Source organism: Mastigoproctus giganteus, chromosome 12, assembly GCF_048544385.1.
Source record: "Mastigoproctus giganteus isolate SK-2022 chromosome 12, ASM4854438v1, whole genome shotgun sequence".
NCBI classification, from domain to species: Eukaryota; Metazoa; Arthropoda; class Arachnida; order Uropygi; family Thelyphonidae; genus Mastigoproctus; species Mastigoproctus giganteus.
The window spans coordinates 53,739,989-53,760,795 of NC_143586.1; the positions used below are offsets into that span (position 1 = coordinate 53,739,989).

At 35.7% G+C, this 20,807-nt stretch overlaps 1 protein-coding gene across 1 annotated transcript in view; it reads left to right on the forward strand.

The window, feature by feature from the left end:
• The window catches only part of ACOX1 (acyl-CoA oxidase 1), a 175,493-nt gene that overhangs the window by 137,259 nt on the left and 17,427 nt on the right, over positions 1-20,807 (forward strand). Inside the window, exons 12-13 of the mRNA XM_090386493.1 lie at positions 7,412-7,558; positions 15,157-15,360. Of these exons, the coding sequence (XP_090242619.1) occupies positions 7,412-7,558; positions 15,157-15,360 (351 nt within the window). The remainder of the gene's footprint in view (positions 1-7,411; positions 7,559-15,156; positions 15,361-20,807) is intronic.

Genomic DNA, 20,807 nt, shown 5'->3' on the forward strand with positions numbered 1-20,807 from the left:
GGGAAAGAACAGAAATCATAAGATTAAGAAAGGGATCTTCATTAGTTCTATACCTGAATATATATTAAAATATGGTTTATAGAATGCTAATTTGATGATTTCATAAAAAAGGGAGTTATCTTTTTATAGTACCTTGATTACTCTTATTTCTTGTCATTTCCTCTATAATAAATGATATATTGGCAGGTGTGATTCTCCCCACTCTCTTTCAAACCCATCTCTGAACATGGCACAAACCAGTAAGCATCTATTCACCATCCAACTCCAAACTCACAGAACCAGCATTTTTCTCCTCATGTATCTATTCTGCTTCTGTTCTCTAGAACAACCTTCCTTCTTGTGTATTACCTTGAAAGTTATAATCTACATAAATTTAATTTTAATGCCAACAGGTATCTTTTGTCTTCTCACCCTTCAACCCATGTATGATCCTAAGTGCTGTAGTTTCCAATACCTTTCATGTTTGATGTTTTCTTGAAAAAAAAAAAAATATATATATATATAATTTGTGACATTAATATATTTTTTATTATTAATGGCAAGGGATCCCATGGTTTGAATGTGATTTTTAACTTGTTTTGGTTTTGTTTGTTTTAATGATGTCTCAAATCAAACACTTTATTGCACATTTGAAGATTGCTGCTAAATGCCAAAGGAATCCTAGCATCTTGAAGTCTCCCCATGGACATGCCGTTTATACTGGTCAGTAATACTTGATCTTCAACACATGCTTTACATTGTTCATATTAAAGAAGATTATGGTAATGTACAACAGGAATCAATGAGTGTATATTTCCATTATGAAGCAATGTAAATTTTATACTTATACTTGAATGTATTAATGAAATCAAAATAACAGCAGTGAGATGTTGCATATTGTTGCAGAACTAGTGGCACTTTTGAATGTTTTTCATTAAAAAAAATGCATGTTACATGCCTTTTTCTGTATGTAGAAGTCTTTTAGTTGGTATCCAGTAGATTACAGCTTTTAAACAAGATTTCAGGAGTTCTGTGTTGGATTTGGACCCAAGTCTCTCACTAAGTCATTGAATTTGTATTAGTAGTGGCAAATGATGCAAAAAAGCAAACTTATAAAGCATCCCATTCCCATTTCACCTATCCATTCCTTCCAATAGTTTGTCTAGTTCTTCTATGAATTTATTTAAGCTGTCAACTTCCATCTGTTGTTTTGGAAGTTGATAGCAATCAAACTTCCACAACAACAGATGGAAGTTTGTTTCGGCAATGAACCACCCAGTGGCTAAAGGCAAACCTCTACACATTTATTCAGCAACTGTTCTTCCTCAATTTGAATTTATGCCCCTTCTGCACATCTGTTCTCCAACCATTCTTCCTCGATTTCAGTTTATGCCCTCTTGTGTGCATAGTCTGAGAAAGAGAAAGAATCCCATCAGCACTGAGCTACTTCAGTCCATTCAAAGCCTTAAACACCTCAATCAGATCACCTTGCAGGTGCCTAGTATCCAGATGCTGAAGTTTCCAGAACTGAAGCCTTTGTTACCCTCACCAATCTCATTTCCTTTCTCTGTGCTTGTTCTAGCAGCTTTATATCCTTCCTAAAATGAGGCCTCCAGACCTTTTTTTTTTTTTTTTTTTCTATGAAAACCCCAAACATGAAAGGTATCAAAACCTATAGTACTTAGTACCGTGCAAGGGTTGAAGGAGAAGTATGGGGGAAGGGGGATGCCAGAAACTTTGCTAGACTAAACATGGGTTTCACCACTTCAAGCCTCCAATAAGCAAAGTGGTGGTATTTCACCGGTTGATGAAAGTCATCTACCACCTGCATGCAGTACTCGAAATGTGGCATAACAATTGCCTTATACAATGGGATAATCACCTCCTAATCCCTGCCTGTATATCATTGACCAAACCCCATGAGCTGTCCTGGCAGCTTGTCTACACTGCTCAGAGAACTTCACATCTGACTGCACGGTTACCCCCAGGTCTTTTTCAATTTTCACTAACATGAGTGTAGTACCACACAGTCGGTACATTACTCTGGAGTTACCGCTACCCATATGTGTTACTTTGCATTTCTCAGTGTTAAACTTCAATTGCCATTTCTCAGCCAAACCTTCCTAAATTTGATAGATCTGTTGCAGTAGCATATTTTCATTATTGTCATTAACCACACTGCCAGCCTTTGTATCACCGCATACTTTACTTGAAATTAAGCCTGATATGCTTAGCATTAGCATTAGTAGAGGCATTTGATGCAAGAAAGCAAGCTTATGCAGCATCAGCCAAAAAAAAAAAAAAAAAAAAAAAAACCCACTTCCACTTCACCCCTCTGTTCGTCCAAAATACCTGTCCAGCTGAGCCTTAAACTTATTTAGGCTATCAACCTCCACCACAAGGGATGGCAGTCTGTTCCACCAACCAACCACCCGCTGGCTAAAGGCAAATTTCCGCACGTCTATCCTACATCTGTCTTTCCTCAATTTGAATTTATGCCCTCTCAGGTGATTTTTCTGAGCTAGAGGAAGAATCCCATCAGCATTGAGCATGCTTAAACCCAAGGCTTTATACACCTCTATCAGATCACCTCGCTGGTGCCTAGTCTCCAGACACTGTAATTTGCAAAACTTAAGCCTTTCTTCGTAAGAGCACCCCTTTGTTCCATTCACTAATCTTGTTGCCCTTCTCTGTACTCGTTCCAGCAGCTCTAAATCCTTCTTGAAATGAGGCCTCCAGACCTGTATACAGTACTCTAGGTGTAGCCTGACCATTGCCTTGTACAATGGAATAATCACCTCCTTATCCCTGCTGGAAAAATTCCTGTATATCATTGACAATACTCCATGAGCTACTCTTGCAGCCCGTCTGCACTGCTCAGAGAACTTCATATCTGCCTGCACAATCACCCCCAAGTCCCTTTCATTCTCTACCACTGTCAGTGTAGTACCACAGAGTTGATACGTTGCTCTGGGGTTGCTGTTTCCCATGTGTAGTACTTTACATTTGTCAATGTTAAACTTCATTTGCCACCTCTCAGCCCATCTGCTCAACCTTTCCAGATCCTGTTGCAGCAGTGTAGTGTCAGTAGTGTCCTTGACAACCCTGCCAACCTTTGTATCATCTGCAAACTTGGACATTAAGCTTGATATACCATCATCAATATCATTTATAAATACAGAAAACAATAATGGACCCAACACTGAGCCCTGAGGGACTCCACTAATAACATTAGTCCACGACGAGCAGTGTCCATTGATTACCACTCTCTGTCTTCTCCCACTCAACCACCCCTTTATCCATAGCAGCAATTTGCCTCCAATGTCACACTGCTCCAATTTGTGTAGCAGTCTTCCATGTGCAACAGTATCAAAAGCCTTTCTAAGATCCAAATATATAATATCAAAGTTATTCCCTGCATCCAGTTCTTTTGTGACTGCATCATAGTATCCAGTCAAGTTGGTCAGGCAAGACTTCCCCTTAACAAAACCATGCTGTGTCTGAGCTATAACTGAAGTCTTGTCTAAATGATCCTGCAGTGCTTCTTTAACCAGTGCCTCCATTAATTTTCCTGGAACAGAAGTTAAGCTCACAGGTCTGTAGTTACTTGTGTCAGCCTTTGATCCTCCTTTGTGAATTGGGGTCACATTTGCACATTTCCAGTCTATGGGTACCTCCCCTGAGTCCAAGGAAGCTCTCATAATTATGGCTAAGGGTTTGCTTACTTCCTTTGCTGCCTCCTTTAATATAACTGGATAGATCCCATCCACCCCGGGTGCCTTTCTTGTGTTTATCTTCAACAGTTTCTCCTCCACTTTACTCCCAGTTATTTCAAGATTCTGTAGCTTACTGCTAGAGTTGAATACACCTCTGGCATTCCCCTTGCTGAATAACTTCTCATGTGTGAATGTCGATGCAAAATATTCATTTAGTTTGTTAGCTACCTGAGCAGGATCATCAACAGTTGACCCATCAATATCAAGTGGACCAATCTGATTCATCCCCTTCCTTCTAGAGTTTACATAAGTAAAGAACTCTTTGCTGTTTTTCTTTGCATCCCTTGCCAAGGATTTCTCGTAATCTGCCTTCGCCTGCCTAACCTCCTTTGTAACTTGGTTGCATATCAACTTGTATCTATCATAGGCTTCTGTGTCATGTGTTAATTTGTAAGTATATCCACAAAGCACAGTGTCCATTGATTACCACACTGTCTTCTCCCACTCAACCATCCCTGTGTCCATAGCAGTAAGTTGCCATTAATGCTACATTGCTCCAATTTATACAGCAGTCTTTCATGTGCAACAGTATCAGAAGCTTTCCTGAAATCCAAATATATGATATTAAAACAATTTTTTACATTCAGTTCCTTTGTGACCCCATTGTAGTATTCAATCAGATTGGTCAGGCAAAATTTCCCCTTAACAAACCTGTGCTGTGTCTGAGGTATAACTGCAGTCTTGTCTAGATGGTTCTGCATTACTTCTTAACCAGTGTCTATATAATTTTCCCTGGAACAGAAGTTAAGGTAACAGGACTGTAAGTACTTGTGTCACCCTTTGTGAATTGGAGATACATTTGCACACCTCTAGTCTGAGGGGACTGCCCCCGAACATAAAGATGCTTTCATAATTATGGCTCAGGGTTTGCCTACTTTCTTTGCTGCCTCCCTGAATATAATTGGTTATATCCCATCCACTCTAAGTGCGTTTCTTATGTTTAACTTCAATTTCTCTTCTTGCTGATTAGGGATATGTGGTACTTTATTTGAACAGTCTTCTGAGGTGTAATTCCAAATTAACTTATTCCAATTCATCATCTAGTTATGAAATCGCTTCTCTGGATGGTGCATTGAGAATTAGCAGGCCTTTATTGTGGGTCACTGGATTAACAGAGGATATGTTGGAATACACTATAGCTCTTTGATCCACAGATTTTTTTTTATAACTTTTATATATCTAGATTACAAAAATAGCAATCATCATAATGGTTTGTGAGCTCTCTCCATATTTGAGGTATAGAAAAAGTCTTGCACTTATGACCACCACAACGAATTAACGTTGACTTGCAACTACTACAGTAGATGAAATAATCACACTTGTCTCGGCCACTCAGGCATTTTGTGGGTGGTGCCAAATTTTGCAGTGCATGTTGAAAAATTTGAATATGCACTGCAAAATTTGGTGTCACCCGCAATCTTATGGTTTCCTTGCTCTTTGAATCTGTATAATACCCACAAATGTAGCAGAATAAGTCTGAAAATAACTTACACCTTTGTTTGTTAACCATAGCAAATTGCAAAAAAAAAAAAAAAAATGTACTACAGACCCTTATATATTACAGTATTGGTATGCACTATGTAATGTATATAAATGTTACAAAAACATAAAATTTTAAATTGCCACTAAAATATTGACACCAGAATAAAACCAATGATATGCTCTTGGATTCAGCACACAAAATACATAAAAAAGTTAAATACAAAGATAAACCTTTTTTTGTTGCATAGCGTAATGCATCTATTTATTAGGTGACAAAAATAATTAAATGAAAGTAATTACAAAATTTAAATGGAAAATATTCAAATATACCTGAAATTCAATGCATACCTAACTTGTTTATTTGTCTAGCTTCCTATAATTTCCTTTTACATTTTCTTTGATGTGTTCTATTCTTTTATTAATAGCATATCAGAACAAAATTTAATATTGATTAGCAATCCTTTAGTATTTAAGCTACAGTGATATAAAAATGAGCCAGTTTCATTTCCTTTATTACTTAATGAAGTGATAAAGGAAATGAAATGATCACAATAATTGATTTTTTTTGTTTCAGTTTGTATATGCATAATATAAGGCTATGAAAATTTATGAAACAATGCAAGAAGAAATAGCAATCAATAACATTTAAGTCTTAATGTAGTTGGCCTTTTCATGTCAGTTTTTTATTATTACAGCAGACTCTCGATTTACTGGGATCGGATTAACCAGGACACTTCAAGACTCCAAATTTAAAAAAAAAAAAAAAAAAATCAACCAGAAATCATAAAATTCAAGTAATAACAGGAATAGTTATAAACAGATATTTTGAAAGTCGTAAATAAGGGACAAGAAGCAGCGTTAAGTAGTCATTGGGAGATTAATGTGCCTATTATCTTGCAATCCCCGCTGTCTTCACATCCACCGCTCCAAAAAAAGATACCAAATGTTTAGTTTTTTTTAGTGCGTTGCATCGATTGTTTTGTTTCGTTATTTATGTCAGGAATGTTGGAATGTTTTTTTTATAGTAACTTTTTTTGTTTAGAAATTGCAGAAATGATGGGCAAAAGCAAGAGTTGTGAAACTTGAAAACTGTGCATCTGTTAAATCTCTATTGAACCATTATTATAATGTTGGTGACCAAACCATATGCGACACAGTAAAAAATAAAGGGAATCTATTAGATTTAACCGTATTCTTATCTATATTCATACTACCGTAACATAAAAACGCACCGAATTCCAGTTATCGGGATTATTGCAAATGCAATAAGATCGAGTTTATTACCCATTTATAATTAGATGCACGAACAGAAAAGCCCAATAAACCAGAAAGTGCAAATAGTTTTTATTATTTTATGATAGTAACCTCCAGAAATGTGCTTTACTAAAATGTGAACTCTCGTGAGGCGATAATAGTGAGTTTTTGCCTTACCCCTGTAAAGTTCTTTACAGAAAATTTCATTTTGACACCATTACCATGGTGCCGACTAAGACAATAAGTGACAGCGGTACTAGTAAATCTGTCAAGAAAAGGAACGCGATCGAGTTGGATCAGAAAATTAAAATAATAAGGATGTATGAAAATGGCCAAACATTAACAAGTATCGCGCCGAATTCAGATTTGTCAGTGGCAATGGTGAACACAATAAAGGAGAAAGACAGAATACGAGAAGCAGTGAAGTGATTGCACCAATGAAGTCAACTATAATAAACAAGGCTACGAAATATCAGTTTTTACAGTACAATAACGTGTGTTTTTTTTTCGTTTTGTGTTTTCTTTTCTTATGTGCCACTCTGGCAACTTCACCTCTGTCCCCAGATAATTTTTTAAATTAAACTAATTAAAAATATATAACTGTTTTTCTTCATTCTTTCTTCTGAGGATATTATGTGGTTTTTGTAATTTTGGCATATCAAAGATATAGTAGCAATATTTTGTTAGTCATTCTGGAGTTAGTAAAACAACTTACGTAAGAAGTCCTGGAATGTATCTGTTACGTATGTCAGGGACTTACTATATTTCTTAATTAACCGGGAATTCTTTTTTACCATCTATCCCGGAAAATTGAGTCTACTGTATTATTATTTTTTTACTTTTTGGTTATTTATATGTGGACATTGTATTTCAATAATCATAAGTTATTGATAAATTGCGTATTTTGTCCCATGATATAGGCTCATGTACAGTACTATATTGCATTGAATTATGTGGCATGGATTAAGCAAAACAAAGTATCTCCAGCACTGCAAACTGTTTTAACTAGGCTTTGTCAACTGTATCTTCTCCATGTGATATATGAACAGTCTGGACCTTTTCTTGAGGTAATAGAGTGAAGCTTAATTATTAATAGTAATTTTTTTTGTTAGTAATAATGCACTTTTATATTTTAGTTTCTAGTTGTATATGAGAGTTCAATTTAAATTTAAGAAATTTTGTGAAAAAAACAAAAAATCATCTTTAACATTTATACATGCATTTCATTATTTCACTTATTATATATATACATATATATATATATATATATATATATATATATATATATATTTCTTGTTAAAAAAAAATATTAGATTGTTGACATCCTTTCTTTTATGACTATTTTTGATTTGATTTGATTTGATTTTCCGAATTGAAACATTCTTTTAAATGTTTTTCCAAAGCTTTTTTTCAACAGACCAGAAATGTTAAAGTCTTGCTGGGTGACAAATCAGGACTATACACAAGGGTTCAGAGTTGAAATATATCATTCAGTGTTAATGTTGATATTAAGTTCTTTAAAGTATAATGGCAAAAAGACCATTGTAGTCAAAGGAAACTGTTACCATAACTAAATGAATTCATATGCTTTATTGTATTCAATTTTTGATCACTGGGAACTGACTTTTTCATCATCTTCCACCCACCAGATGATGAAAAAGCCAGGTAGCTTTTACGTCACAGCTGTCCTGGTGATGTCTCAGATTTTAATTGTATAGCAAATTCACCTGTTCAGGAGATACTTTATAATTTTTAAAAGTTTATAGAAGAATAAGAGAAATTTACCTCAATATGATACATAGAACACTTCCATATGATACTCTCCAGAAATTTAAACGAATATAACATTAACGCAAAATGATTACAGTAAAAATAAATTGAAAACAATTAAAAAACGTTTAACGTAAATTTTGAAAAACAATTTTCCTTCCTGAAGCTGACAATGCTTTTTGACCCTACATTGTGATCACAGGAATGAAAATTAGGGAGCGTGTGAGCATGAATCTTAAATAGAGATTATTTGTCTTCAAGCATGCGTGTAAAAGATCATGAATTGAAGATAAGATATGGACGACGAACAGTAATAGAATTCTCATGTAATTTAATTTCAATGGTTTTTGCAGTCTTGTATAATTATTGGACACTAATTATTTTGGCCTTGTTGAATAAAAAAGTATGTTTTTTGTTAACAGCACGAAAAGCTAATTCTGATGCTGCTGAACAAGAAGCACGAACTGAGGATGCATGCTGGTTTAACCAAAAAATTCAGTGAAAACCATGTTGATCCTTGATAAGACAAGTCGCAGTCACTGCAAGAAATGTATACTAGGTCATTTATTTGTGTTGTGAAAGAGGAAAGGACTGAGTGATTGTTCAGTATAGCATGTAATTTCTGCATTGGTCTGGCCACAGTCTTAAATTCGGTATCTTTAAAAAATATGTTAAGCTGTTTGTACCACTGTTCCACATATGGGATAGATATAAAGTATCTTTTAATGTTACTATTGTTAGTTGGTGTAGTTTTATGTATCCTATCTTTAGCTTGTACCCTAATTCAGTTTATTGTAGCAACGGGATAACCCCTGTTTAAGAATCTGCTGGTTAATATCTGTATTTCTGAGTCTAAAGCAGATTCCGTCATTGAATATTTATAGGCATTGAGAAATTGATTAAAGATAATAGACCTTTTGTAGGTGAACGGGTGATAACTGTTATAATGCAGAAGCATACCAGTGTTTGTTGGTAAATGATAGATGTTAAATTGGATTTTATTTGAGTCCCAAGTGAGCATGAAATTTAGAAAATTCAATAACTTATATCTGTATTTTCCCTTTCCAATGTAAAATTGAGTCTAGGATGAATATTATTGAATTAATGTAAAATGTCTTGGATAGTGCTACTATTAGTAATAACAAGAACATCGTCTAAATACCTCCCATAGTATGTTATACAGGGTAGAAAAGGTGTCAAATATACACTCAGTCGTTTTGAGGTAGGCCTCTGATATTAAGCCGCTTAGACTCAATCCCATTGGCAAATCAAAATTTTTGTTTGTATACTTTATCTCAAAAGGTGATATAGTTGGCTTTCACTAAGGGTTTAATTAAGTGAAAAATTTCTTTAATAGGAAGCTTCGTATAATTAATCGGTATAGAGTTATTATTTAATATATCCCAAAGAACATGTAATGTGTATTCGATGTTTGCATTCGTATATAACGACATAACATCCAGTGAGAATAAATTATCATTATCGCTGAGTCTACAGTCCTTAAGGTTATTAAATAATGTATTGTAGTTTTTTATCCAAAATTGTATCGCCTGTCTAAAGGGTTTTGTAATACTATGTACATGTGTGGCTAAGGATGAAAATGCTGAGTTTCTGTAAGAAACAATGGGCTGAATAGGAAATCCGGACTTATGCTATTTTACCTGACTGAAAAGTGCAGAATATCAATAATTTTTACAATTATTGATATCAACGTAGAATGTATTGAGCACCATAGCTCTGGTTTATACTATTAAATTTTTAAGAAGATTTCAGCTTAGGCAGAACCTTGGATAACAGTATTTGTTTTTAAGTTGAACATAAGCAATCCTTAGCACTAAGTATTCAGAATCAATCTTAAGTTTTCATATCTCCTTGTAAGGCAGCTTAGAGAGACAGTCTTTGCCTCTCTAAGTTGAACATAAGCCCAAGCCTTGGCACAGTACATAACATCATTCTTCAGTGAAAGCAGATGACCTCCTTGATTGAAATTCATGTGCTTCCGTAGCCAGGTGGGCAGGAGCAGCAGTGCATAGCACACACTTCTTGATTAGACAGGGGTTCAAGTCCGTGACCACCAAATACGGAGGATGCGGAAAGGTCAGGGAATGACCACTGCATATTCCCGGAGCAATATGGCCTTAGTTGCTAATGCTCCTAAAAACCAAATAATAATAATGATGATTGAAATTCAAATGTAGTAAAGTGTACAGTTTATCTGACTTCAACTTCTGCACTGAAATATTCCCCACAGTTCTCTAGCATTGTTACCATAAAACAATACTACAGAAATCTGGAATTGACTTTTTTTTTTTTTTTTTTTCTTTGCTCTTGGAAACTGAAGGTGCTTTCTTCAGTCTTTAAGATTTCTACCACTTCTGCACCTAATAAATCCCCAAACAAACAAACAAACAAACAAACAAACAAACAAACAGTCTACCACATCTGTCATCCATAACTACTTTTCAGCAGCATTGAGTAACAGGCTTCACCACACACAGTCAATATTCTGTTATGAATTTCTTGTAATTTTTCCACTTAGCAATTAAGAAGTAAATTGTTTTCGTACAGATCCATTTTTTCACCTCTTCCTCCTTGTAATGTTTATAAAAATTACACGGAACCATAACAAAGAGAAAACAAACCAAAGAAGCTCTCAGGAATGAATTAGAATGTTGATATACACTTCTCTCACCTTCAGAAGGGTGAGAGAAGTGTATGCTTAAGTCATGCATTCAATGTATTTTAGTTACTAGTAGCATAAAGTTTAGATATATATTTTCAGTTGAAATGGATAAAATATAATTTGAAATATTCTGTTTAATCCTATAACAGATTCCTTGGTGTATTGTTGCAAACTACAAATAATAAAAAAAAAACTTGAAAACATCTGTTAAAATTACATTAACATGCATTTTAATATTCCTGAAGTATAATATTCACTTTAAATCTGTGTCATTAATTATTGTTTAATTGTAAAAGTACAACCATAAAAAAAATTATTTTTGGTTCCATGTTTGTATAAAAAACTTTATTACTTCAAAGATAAGAAAATAAAAGAAACATGTAGTGTTTTACATAATAATTAAATTAAAATTAAACACTTTTCCACCATGTGGACATGTTGCTGAAAGTACACCATTTATTTTGTTTGCAAGGGACTATTGAATTTAGGGCATTAAATTCAGGGAATTTAGGGAATTTAGGGCATTAAATTCAGGGAATTTAGGGAATTTAGGGCATAAATTCAAATTGAGGAAAGACAGATGTAGGATAGACGTGCGGAAATTTGCCTTTAGCCAGCGAGTGGTTGGTTGGTGGAACAGACTTCCATCCCTTGTCGTGGAAGTTGATAGCTAAATAAGTTTAAGGCTCAGCTGGACAGGTATTTTGAACGAAGAGAGGGGTGAAGTGGAAGTGGTTTTATTTTTTATTTTTTTTTGGCTGATGCTGCATAAGCTTGCTTTCTTGCATCAAATGCCTCTACTAATGCTAATGCTAATTGTTGACCTGTATAAAATAAGACACTAAAGGGCTTGATTTCTTCAGGGAGCACCCACACCTGTAGATCCCCAAAAATTGTATTTCCATGATAAACTGATGTGAAGCAGTTGAGCATTCACTGGTGCTCCTGTATAACCTATGACAGCAAATTAAGGAAGATGTGCTGAGTTCTCTATAGTTTAATGTAAGAAAACAAAGCTACAAAATAGTTTTATGTTAATTCAGGGTGAATTGACTAAGCCAAACAAAATTCAAATATGCAAAATAATTCAAAATTCAAATATCCAAAATCATTCTGCTAAAAAGGAAATAATTATTAATATATTATGAGTTTTATTTTTATCCTTTCTTGTTTGCTTACAAGTAACAGTAGTTTCAATGCAGACAAAATACATGCTGTAGTTTCAGCAATATGTACACATGGGCAGAAAAGTTATTACTTTTAATTTAATTATTGTTTTATACTTATCCTTCACTGAAATACAAATATCACCTGATAAATAATTGGTATAGAGACACAGGATTTTCTGAAAATGCATTGGTTTTACTTAATGTACTTTTCTTTAAATATCTGTAATGAAATGAATAAAATATGATTTTAAATATTACACTTAAAGTAACTTAACCCCTTTGTGGATTATCCCGAGATATCTCGTTTTTAGTTTTAAAAGTTATTTGGAACTACACGAAATATCTCGGGATACAATAATACCTCCAAATTTACGATTGAAACATATTTTCTTGGGCATATATCTGGCTAATTTTGCGTTAGCCAGATAAATCCCGAGATTTTTCTGGATTTTCTTACAGCTGACAGCTGTAAGAAACCCAGACGACTGGCTTTCATTTTACTTATATTTACTTATTGTACAGCAATGTCAAAACAGTAGTGCGCATGCCTATGTGCCACCAGTAAGCAAAATAAAATTTGCCATCCTAAATGCTGAATACTGTAAAGCGTTAACCAATTAGAAAACAATATCAAAAAATATTTCGGCGCCCTCTTGAACTGCTGCCCGTAAGTGACGCTCACCTCAACTATCCACTTGCAGTGGCCGTGTGTTAGAATGTAGTTAGTTCACATTTATCGCTTGTGGTGGGAAGGATACTGCTTGTGCGTTCCACTTGATTTTTTTAAATTTATTTATATAATGAGTAGTGAAGAGTTTTTCTGTTCCTTTCTTTTAGCTCAAGTGCTACTTTATTAAAAAAAAATCTGTATAATTTGCATACTTTTTGGCATACACGAGATAACTCGGGATAGCCCAAATGGGTTAATTACTCTCATATATTTTTTAAAAAAAAAATTTATAAAAAAACACAAAAAACTATACAATGAGTATTAGCATGATGCATACTTTTAATCTGTAAAATAAAAAAGTCTATCCGTTATGGCATATTTTCAGGAAAAAAAAATGTTCTGGGAAGGGGTTAACTTTACTAGTTGTACCTGGCATAACATATGCCATCTTTCTGACTATTGCTTAAATAGTTTAATCTAGATCCTTCAGTATTCACCATTCTTTTTTTTTTTTTTTTTTTTGTCCCCTCCTTTTTCCCATTAATATATATGAAGTCAGCGTTTTTACTGTTTTGGCATGAAATTTTTACGTGATTTTCTACAGCGGTCACCTGTGGTATATATATACATATGTCTCTGTTTACAGGTGGTTTCCTGTCTTCTCCAACAATTATTGCAGCAACCTCCGTTTTGGATGTAGGTGCATTATATCGCCTCTTATCTAAGTCCGGGTCTTCTATAAATGTCATGCACGCATTCATTGTTGAATTTGTCTGGATTATTTGATTATTTGTTTTTGTGACTCAGCAAATGGGTTAACTTGTCACAGAATCTCATCCAATTGTTGCATTACTTCTGCTCTACACCCTTGGTTTGATTGTTTTTCAAGCCATTTTGTTGTTGCTTCAGCAGAATCAAAAATATAAAGTTGTCCATATCCTGGCTTGTTTGCCTCATTTGGATATAGCAGTGAGACCAAATGGTAAATCTGGCCGTGTATTCTAAAACAGTATGGACCATTTCCAAGCAGTGATTTTTATCTCTGACTCATTGATGCAAATGCCATTGCTGAGTTTTACTCTCATATATGTTCTCTGTAGTTATTTGCTTCATGTGTATCCCCTGTAAGCAGCATAATAGAGTAGATGTCTCAGACAGTGGGTCAAGTGAAACCTTTCTATCATGCAGCATTTAGTGTATTTATTCAATGTGTCTAACTCATGCCCCCAATATCTTGCATTGCAATACTCACAGTTGTAACACATATTTCCTATATCATGCTCTTCCACATTAATTACAGCTTGTTGATTATTCACATCCAGTACTTCTATTTGATTGGTCCTACGGCGTTTCACCTGTCTTTTCATTTCCAATCTTGCTTTTCTTTCTTCAATGTTTTCTGTCTGTTTTCGTAGTCATGGTCTCATTTTGGTCTCTTAGTCTATTAGATCTCTCCTCTAATGTTTCATTAGCATTTCTTTTACATTTTCTCAGTTTTTACACACTTTTCAGCCATTTTTACACTTTTTAAAACTTAGAATAGTTTATTAAAATTGAAAACATAAAATAAACATACATCGATAACTTTCAGGCATAGGTTGCTTTTCTTCAGTCGAAAAATGTTAATACAAAAATTTATAAAGAAGGACTGGTATGGTGGTCATGTGAGGTAAACTGTGTGAATAGGTGCTGGCAACAATTAGCAGTTGGAAAATTTGGGCAGTGTACCTAAGCATTTTATATATATAGATGCTCATCTTTCATTGAAATAAAAACATGCTGAGTAATAATCGGTAGAGGGAGGATTTTCAGAAAATGTTGCCCATATTTTGTTTTTAAAAGCATAATTTGAACAAAGTGCATATAACTCAGCATGTTTTTTAAACTTTGTTTCCAAAAGGTACAAGTGATCCGATCCCTCACAAAATTCATTCAGTATAGGGATAGGTTGCATTTAAATATTGATATTGATCATAAATATACTGATTCCTTCTTTCCAAAAACAAAATGAAAGCAGATATTTTGATAATTTGTTTTTGAAGAAAATACAACCGAAATAGTTGCTTTGTAAAAGCATTGAATTGTTTAGTGATATATTTTATGATTTTTGATTTGAGTCATGTTTTCGATATGAGTGCCTCCTCTTTTAAGACAGTGTATGAGAGAAAACAGTGACTTTACAATAGATGTAAATATCTGTTGCTGAGTGTGTTTTAATGAGAACAACCTTATTTAAAGTAGGATAAATTAGGATACTATATATTGGTATATTATTTTCCTGTTCTTTTGTTTTCTAGTTTTTTAAATGTTAAGTACAATAAAGCATTTTTTTGCTCTAATTTCATTTTAAGGAGGCTCCTTTCTATTTTGCAGGTAGGGGTTAGTAAAAATCAGCTGCTACATTTAAGTCATCAAATGTTTGACTTATTAAGACTACTGCGAAACGATGCAGTTGCATTAGTAGATGCATTTGACTTCCATGATTTAGTTTTAAATAGTGCATTGGGTTCATATGATGGAAATGTATATGAACGATTATTTGAATGGGCTCAAGAAACTCCTATGAATAAAACACAGGTAAGCCTTTGATTTTATACATATATTTAAAGTTAATATTTTTGTTTATTTTGGATATTTTGTTTCATATATTTTAACAGGAAAATTTTCATAACAAGTTACAAATTTTCTAAATCTGTGTAGTAATAGTTGGAAAAGTAACTTATGTGCAGCATAACCTTTCTAATAATGTGTAGTCCATATACCTTTCATTAAGTTATAAGAATATTTTGAAAGAAATATATATATTGATATACACTTGTGTTCAAAAAAAGTGCATCACCTAGGAATTTCACATTTCTAACCCTTTTTTGCAATGGTATGTTACATTAATGACTATCATCACAAATAGAAATATAAACAAAAGATATTTATTAATAGTTAAGGCAAAGTTAAGTAATTTTTGACAGGTGCTCTCAAAATATTCCAAAATGAGCATTTGCAACCTTTATACAACAGTTCTGGTAAACATGACAATTATGGCTGAAATGTTATCAGAAGCTCTCAATTTACTTCAGTTTATCATTTTAAATGGAAAACAAAATGAAAAGTTCACCAGATGCAAATTAATATTTAGTTGAACCGCCTCTGGCCCTGATGACAGCAGCACACCGTCGAGGCATTGACAAGATCAATTTCCAAAGATAATCAACTGATAGTTCATGGTTTCAAACGAATTATGGCTTGTGAAGTTCACCAAGGATCTTTGGTTTCTTTCTGGCAACTGCAGATTCCACATGATGCCAACAGTTCTCTATACAATTTAGGTCCAAGCTGTTTCCTGGCCAGCTAACGGTTGTAATTGACCGTTCTTCCAACCATTTTTTTCACCTGTAACAAATGTAAACACATCTTCAAAAAGACCTCTGAGGTTGGGAAAGTTCATATTCACAATATTACATTAATACACCAACCGGTGAGTTAAAATAATTTAATACTGTATATATACAAACAATACAGAGGATACTGTAACATAATCTATTTATGTGTTGGACTGCGCTGATAGTGAATAAAGCCTAAAAACAAAATAAAATACTAAATTTTTAAAATACAATAAAATATATAAGATTAAAAGCGTTAAAACTATACAATTGTAGATTTCGGGGGCGTCCACCTCCTTTCTCAACAAGAAATAATACTTGCGCAGCACATCCTTAAGTATCAGGTTCACGGCACACGTGGTTGATCAGGTGCATGAACAAAAGTTCCTACACGTGCCCCAGAACCGGAAGCAGCTCAGGAACATGGTAAACAGAAACGCTCATCTTTTAAGAGGACTATAGCCTCAAAAAGGGGGTGAAGCCGCACACCCCTATCCCTATTCATAGTATTGTTATCGGATGAGCAAATCCACAAGCTCTCGAGCCACTTGCGGTCCCAGAACCTATGCGCCCGATCAAGGATGACAGCATTTTCTGGGGAGACCTGGTGTTGTCTTTCCCAGAAATGTTCAGCAACAGCGGACTTATCAAACTCAGCGGTCTGTATGGCACTCGTGTGTTCCCCCAGACAATCCTTAAGCTGCCACCCCATTTCCCCCACAATCTGGGCATTTAATCTCATATATAACCCCACTACTGGAGTCCCTTGATATGGGGTCCTTAACTTGCGACACTACTGTGTGCAACCTCTGATCCAGAAGTTGTACACAGCATGCTTGGTAATCCCGAAATACCCTTGCAATGCGTTCTGTAAGGCCCGGATAGTAGCGAATGTAAGCTGTGGTAACTGGAACAGCCAATTCTCTATGGATAGACTCCACTCCTCTACTATATTTATCCATGATCCTCTGGGGGTAACTGCATTTCATGAGGTCCACTGCAATTCGTGAAATTTCTTTCTCTTTCTCCTCAGAGGTACAACAGTGGGTTCCAATCCTATCAAATAGTGCCTTAGCGATGCTATTCTTATGTTGCCTAGTCTGCGCCGACCTGTAGTGGGTATACTGGCTCCGGTACATTGGTTTCTTATAGATTGTGGTTTTAAGCCTGGAGCCATCTCTGTATACCATTACATCCAGGAATGGGAGGATACCACCGCTTCTACCTCTGAGATAAACTGTATAAACGGAGAAAAACTGTTGAGAAGACTAAGCACATCTTCCTCTCGCCCCTTTTGAACAATAGTGAATGTGTCATCCACATATCTTTTCCACATACGCATAGGGAACTCCAATCCTTCAAAGATCCTGTTTTCTAATTCCTCCATGGCTAGGTTCACCACAATAGTGCTAATAGGAGAACCCATAGCTGTGCCGTGAACCTGCTTGTACATCACCCCTTGAAATAACATAGTAGTACTCAAGAGACACAATTCAACACCACAACAAATATCTTCGATATTTAAGCAACTCTGGTTGAAGACAGAAATCTCTAAAGAAATGTTTTGGTCTATGCATGCAACAGGGTGTCAGCTTCCTAGGTTTTATGGGCTACCAAAAACCCATAAAGTTAGGGGTTCCCTTATGACCCATTGTCTCTTTTGTTGGTAGCCCTACCTATGCTATGTCTAGATTTTTGGCAAAGCTGATTGCCCCCATAGCAGGATGGTCTGTATTTGTTGTTAAAGATAGTAAAGAATTAGTGAAAGAGTTTTGTGAAGAGTCAGACTATAGGGGTGAATGAGATTATGATATCGTTGGATGTAGTGTCATTGTTTACATGTATTCCTATAACACATGGGGTTCAATGTGTTAAAATGGCCCTACCGAAAGATGACACTTTAAGTGCTAAGTCTCATTTAAATATTGGAGATATTTGTTGTGGTGTTGAATTGTCTCTTGAGTACTACTATGTTATTTCAAGGGGTGATGTACAAGCAGGTTCACGGCACAGCTATGGGTTCTCCTATTAGCACTATTGTGGCGAACCTAGCCATGGAGGAATTAGAAAACAGGATCTTTGAAGGATTGGAGTTCCCTATGTGTAAGTGGAAAAGATATATGTGGATGACACATTCACTGTTGTTCAAAAGAGGAGAGAAGAAGATGTGCTTAGTCTTCTCAACAGTTTTTCTCTGTTTATACAGTTTATCTCAGAGGTAGAAGCAGGTGGTATCCTCTCATTCCTGGATGTAATGGTATACAGAGATGGCTCCAGACTTAAAACCACAATCTATAAGAAACCAATGTGCCGGAGCCAGTATACCCACTACAGGTCGGCACAGACTAGGCAACATAAGAATAGCATCGCTAAGGCACTATTTGATAGGATTGGAACCCACTGTTGTCCCTCTGAGGAGAAAGAGAAAGAAATTTCACGAATTGCAGTGGACCTCATGAAATGCGGTTACCCCCAGAGGATCATGGATAAATATAGTAGAGGAGTGGAGTCTATCCATAGAGAATTGGCTGTTCCTGTTACCACAGCTTACATTCCCTACTATCCGGGCCTTCCAGAACGCATTGCAAGGGTATTTCGGGATTACCAAGCACGCTGTGTGCAACTTCCCGGTCAGAGGTTGCACACAGTAGTGTCGCAAGTTAAGGACCCCATATCAAGGGACTCCAGTAGTGGCGTTATATATGAGATTAAATGCCCAGATTGTGGGGGAAATGGGGCGGCGGCTTAAGGATTGTCTGGGGAACACACGAGTGTCATGCAGACCGCTGAGTTTGATAAGTCCGCTGTTGCTGAACATTTCTGGGAAAGACAGCACCAGATCTCCCCAGAAAATGCTGTTATCCTTGATCGGGTGCATAGGTTCTGGGACTGCAAGTGGCTCGAGAGCTTGTGGATTTGCTCATCCGATAACAATACTATGAATAGGGATAGGGGTGTGCTGCTTCACCCTCTTTTTGAGGCTATAGTCCTCTTAAAAGATGAGCATTTCTGTTTACCACATTCCTGAGCTGCTTCCGGTTCTGGGGCATGTGTAGGAACTTTTGTTCATGCACCTGATCAACCACGTGTGCCGTGAACCTGATACTTAAGGATGTGCTGCGCAAGTATTATTTCTTGTTGACAAAGGAGGCGGACGCCCCGAAAGCTACAATTGTATAGTTTTAATGCTTTTAATCTTATATATTTTATTGTATTTTAAAAATTTAGTATTTTATTTTGTTTTTAGGCTTTATTCACTATCAGTTATTGTAAATAGATTATGTTACAGTATCCTCTCTATTGTTTGCATATATACAGTATTAAATTATTTTAACTCAACGGTTGGTGTATTAATGTAATATTGTGAAAATGTAAACACATTACTGTCAAATGCAGAAATGAAGTTAAAATAACTACAGAAGTGCGTGCTTACACTTTTCGCCCAATGACAAGTAGCAGAGTCGTCCTGAAAGATGTAGTTACTTGGCAGATTGAAATGGTCTCTAATAGTTGGTAGCAATTTGCCTTCCAATATAGCCAGGTATCCATTGGCATTTACAGAACCTCTTATAAACTGCAGGTGACCTACTCTGCAATACGAAATGCACCCCCATATCATTTGGCTGGTAGGGAATTTCACTGTAGACACCATACATTGTCCTCCCATCAGAGCCATGCAGGTTGAATTTCTTCTCATCTGAAAAAAAAAACTGACTTCCACTGCTCGGGGATCCATTTGACATGCTCCTTACACCAAATTAATTGGGCCTTTTTCATTTTTTGTGAGGAGGGGCTTCTTCTTAGGACAATGGGCTAGAAGTCCATTTTTGAAGAGGTGTCTTCTGACTGTTACTGCACTTGCTACCACTCCTGTCAGTTTTTCCCATTCTCTTTTCAGCTCAGTTGAAGAAGCTTTACAGTTTTTAAGGCATAAGCGCTTCAAAACATGGTCCTGTTTTGTCGTAGAGATTCCTTTTGCCCTTTCCAAACTCAAGAATAACCAGTATTCTTGAGTTTGGAAAGAAATCTACTCACTGTCGACTGATTACAAGACACTATAAGCAATATGACCAGAAGAACATCCTTCCACACGTAAAGCAACAATAGCACTCTTCCTTTGTGACGTCAACTGTATGTAACTCGCCATCCTGGCACAAGCAAGGAATGATTGCAGAGCTTGCTTATATAGCTGAAAGTAACAGCTCAGTTTTGGACTTTTGTTTAAATCTCAGTAATTGAACGCCATAGCCGAGTGGTCAGGCGTGCGGGTGCATAAGTACACATGCCTTGAGTTACCGGAGTTAAGCCCATGACTGCTAAATACAGTGCTGTCTCTTGTATTCTGTCTATCTTGTGTCTGACCGTTTGGTCATCCTGGAGTATAAACAGAAAATTTATTTAGGAGAAGAGTGCGCATAGCTATGAAGACTGTCTAATCTTGTGCTCCTCAAGTGTACAGTGTTTTCGTGTATTTATTTTGCAAGTTACACCAGTTTTTTTATAGTGACCTGCCTAGTGGTAATACTGTGCATCCTGTGGAAGATTGCTTCCCTAACCTTTTAGGTAATTATGATTTCTGCATGATCTGAATCTGGGCACCACTCCCTGGAGACATATCATCATGACAAAAAATATCCTCACACTCGC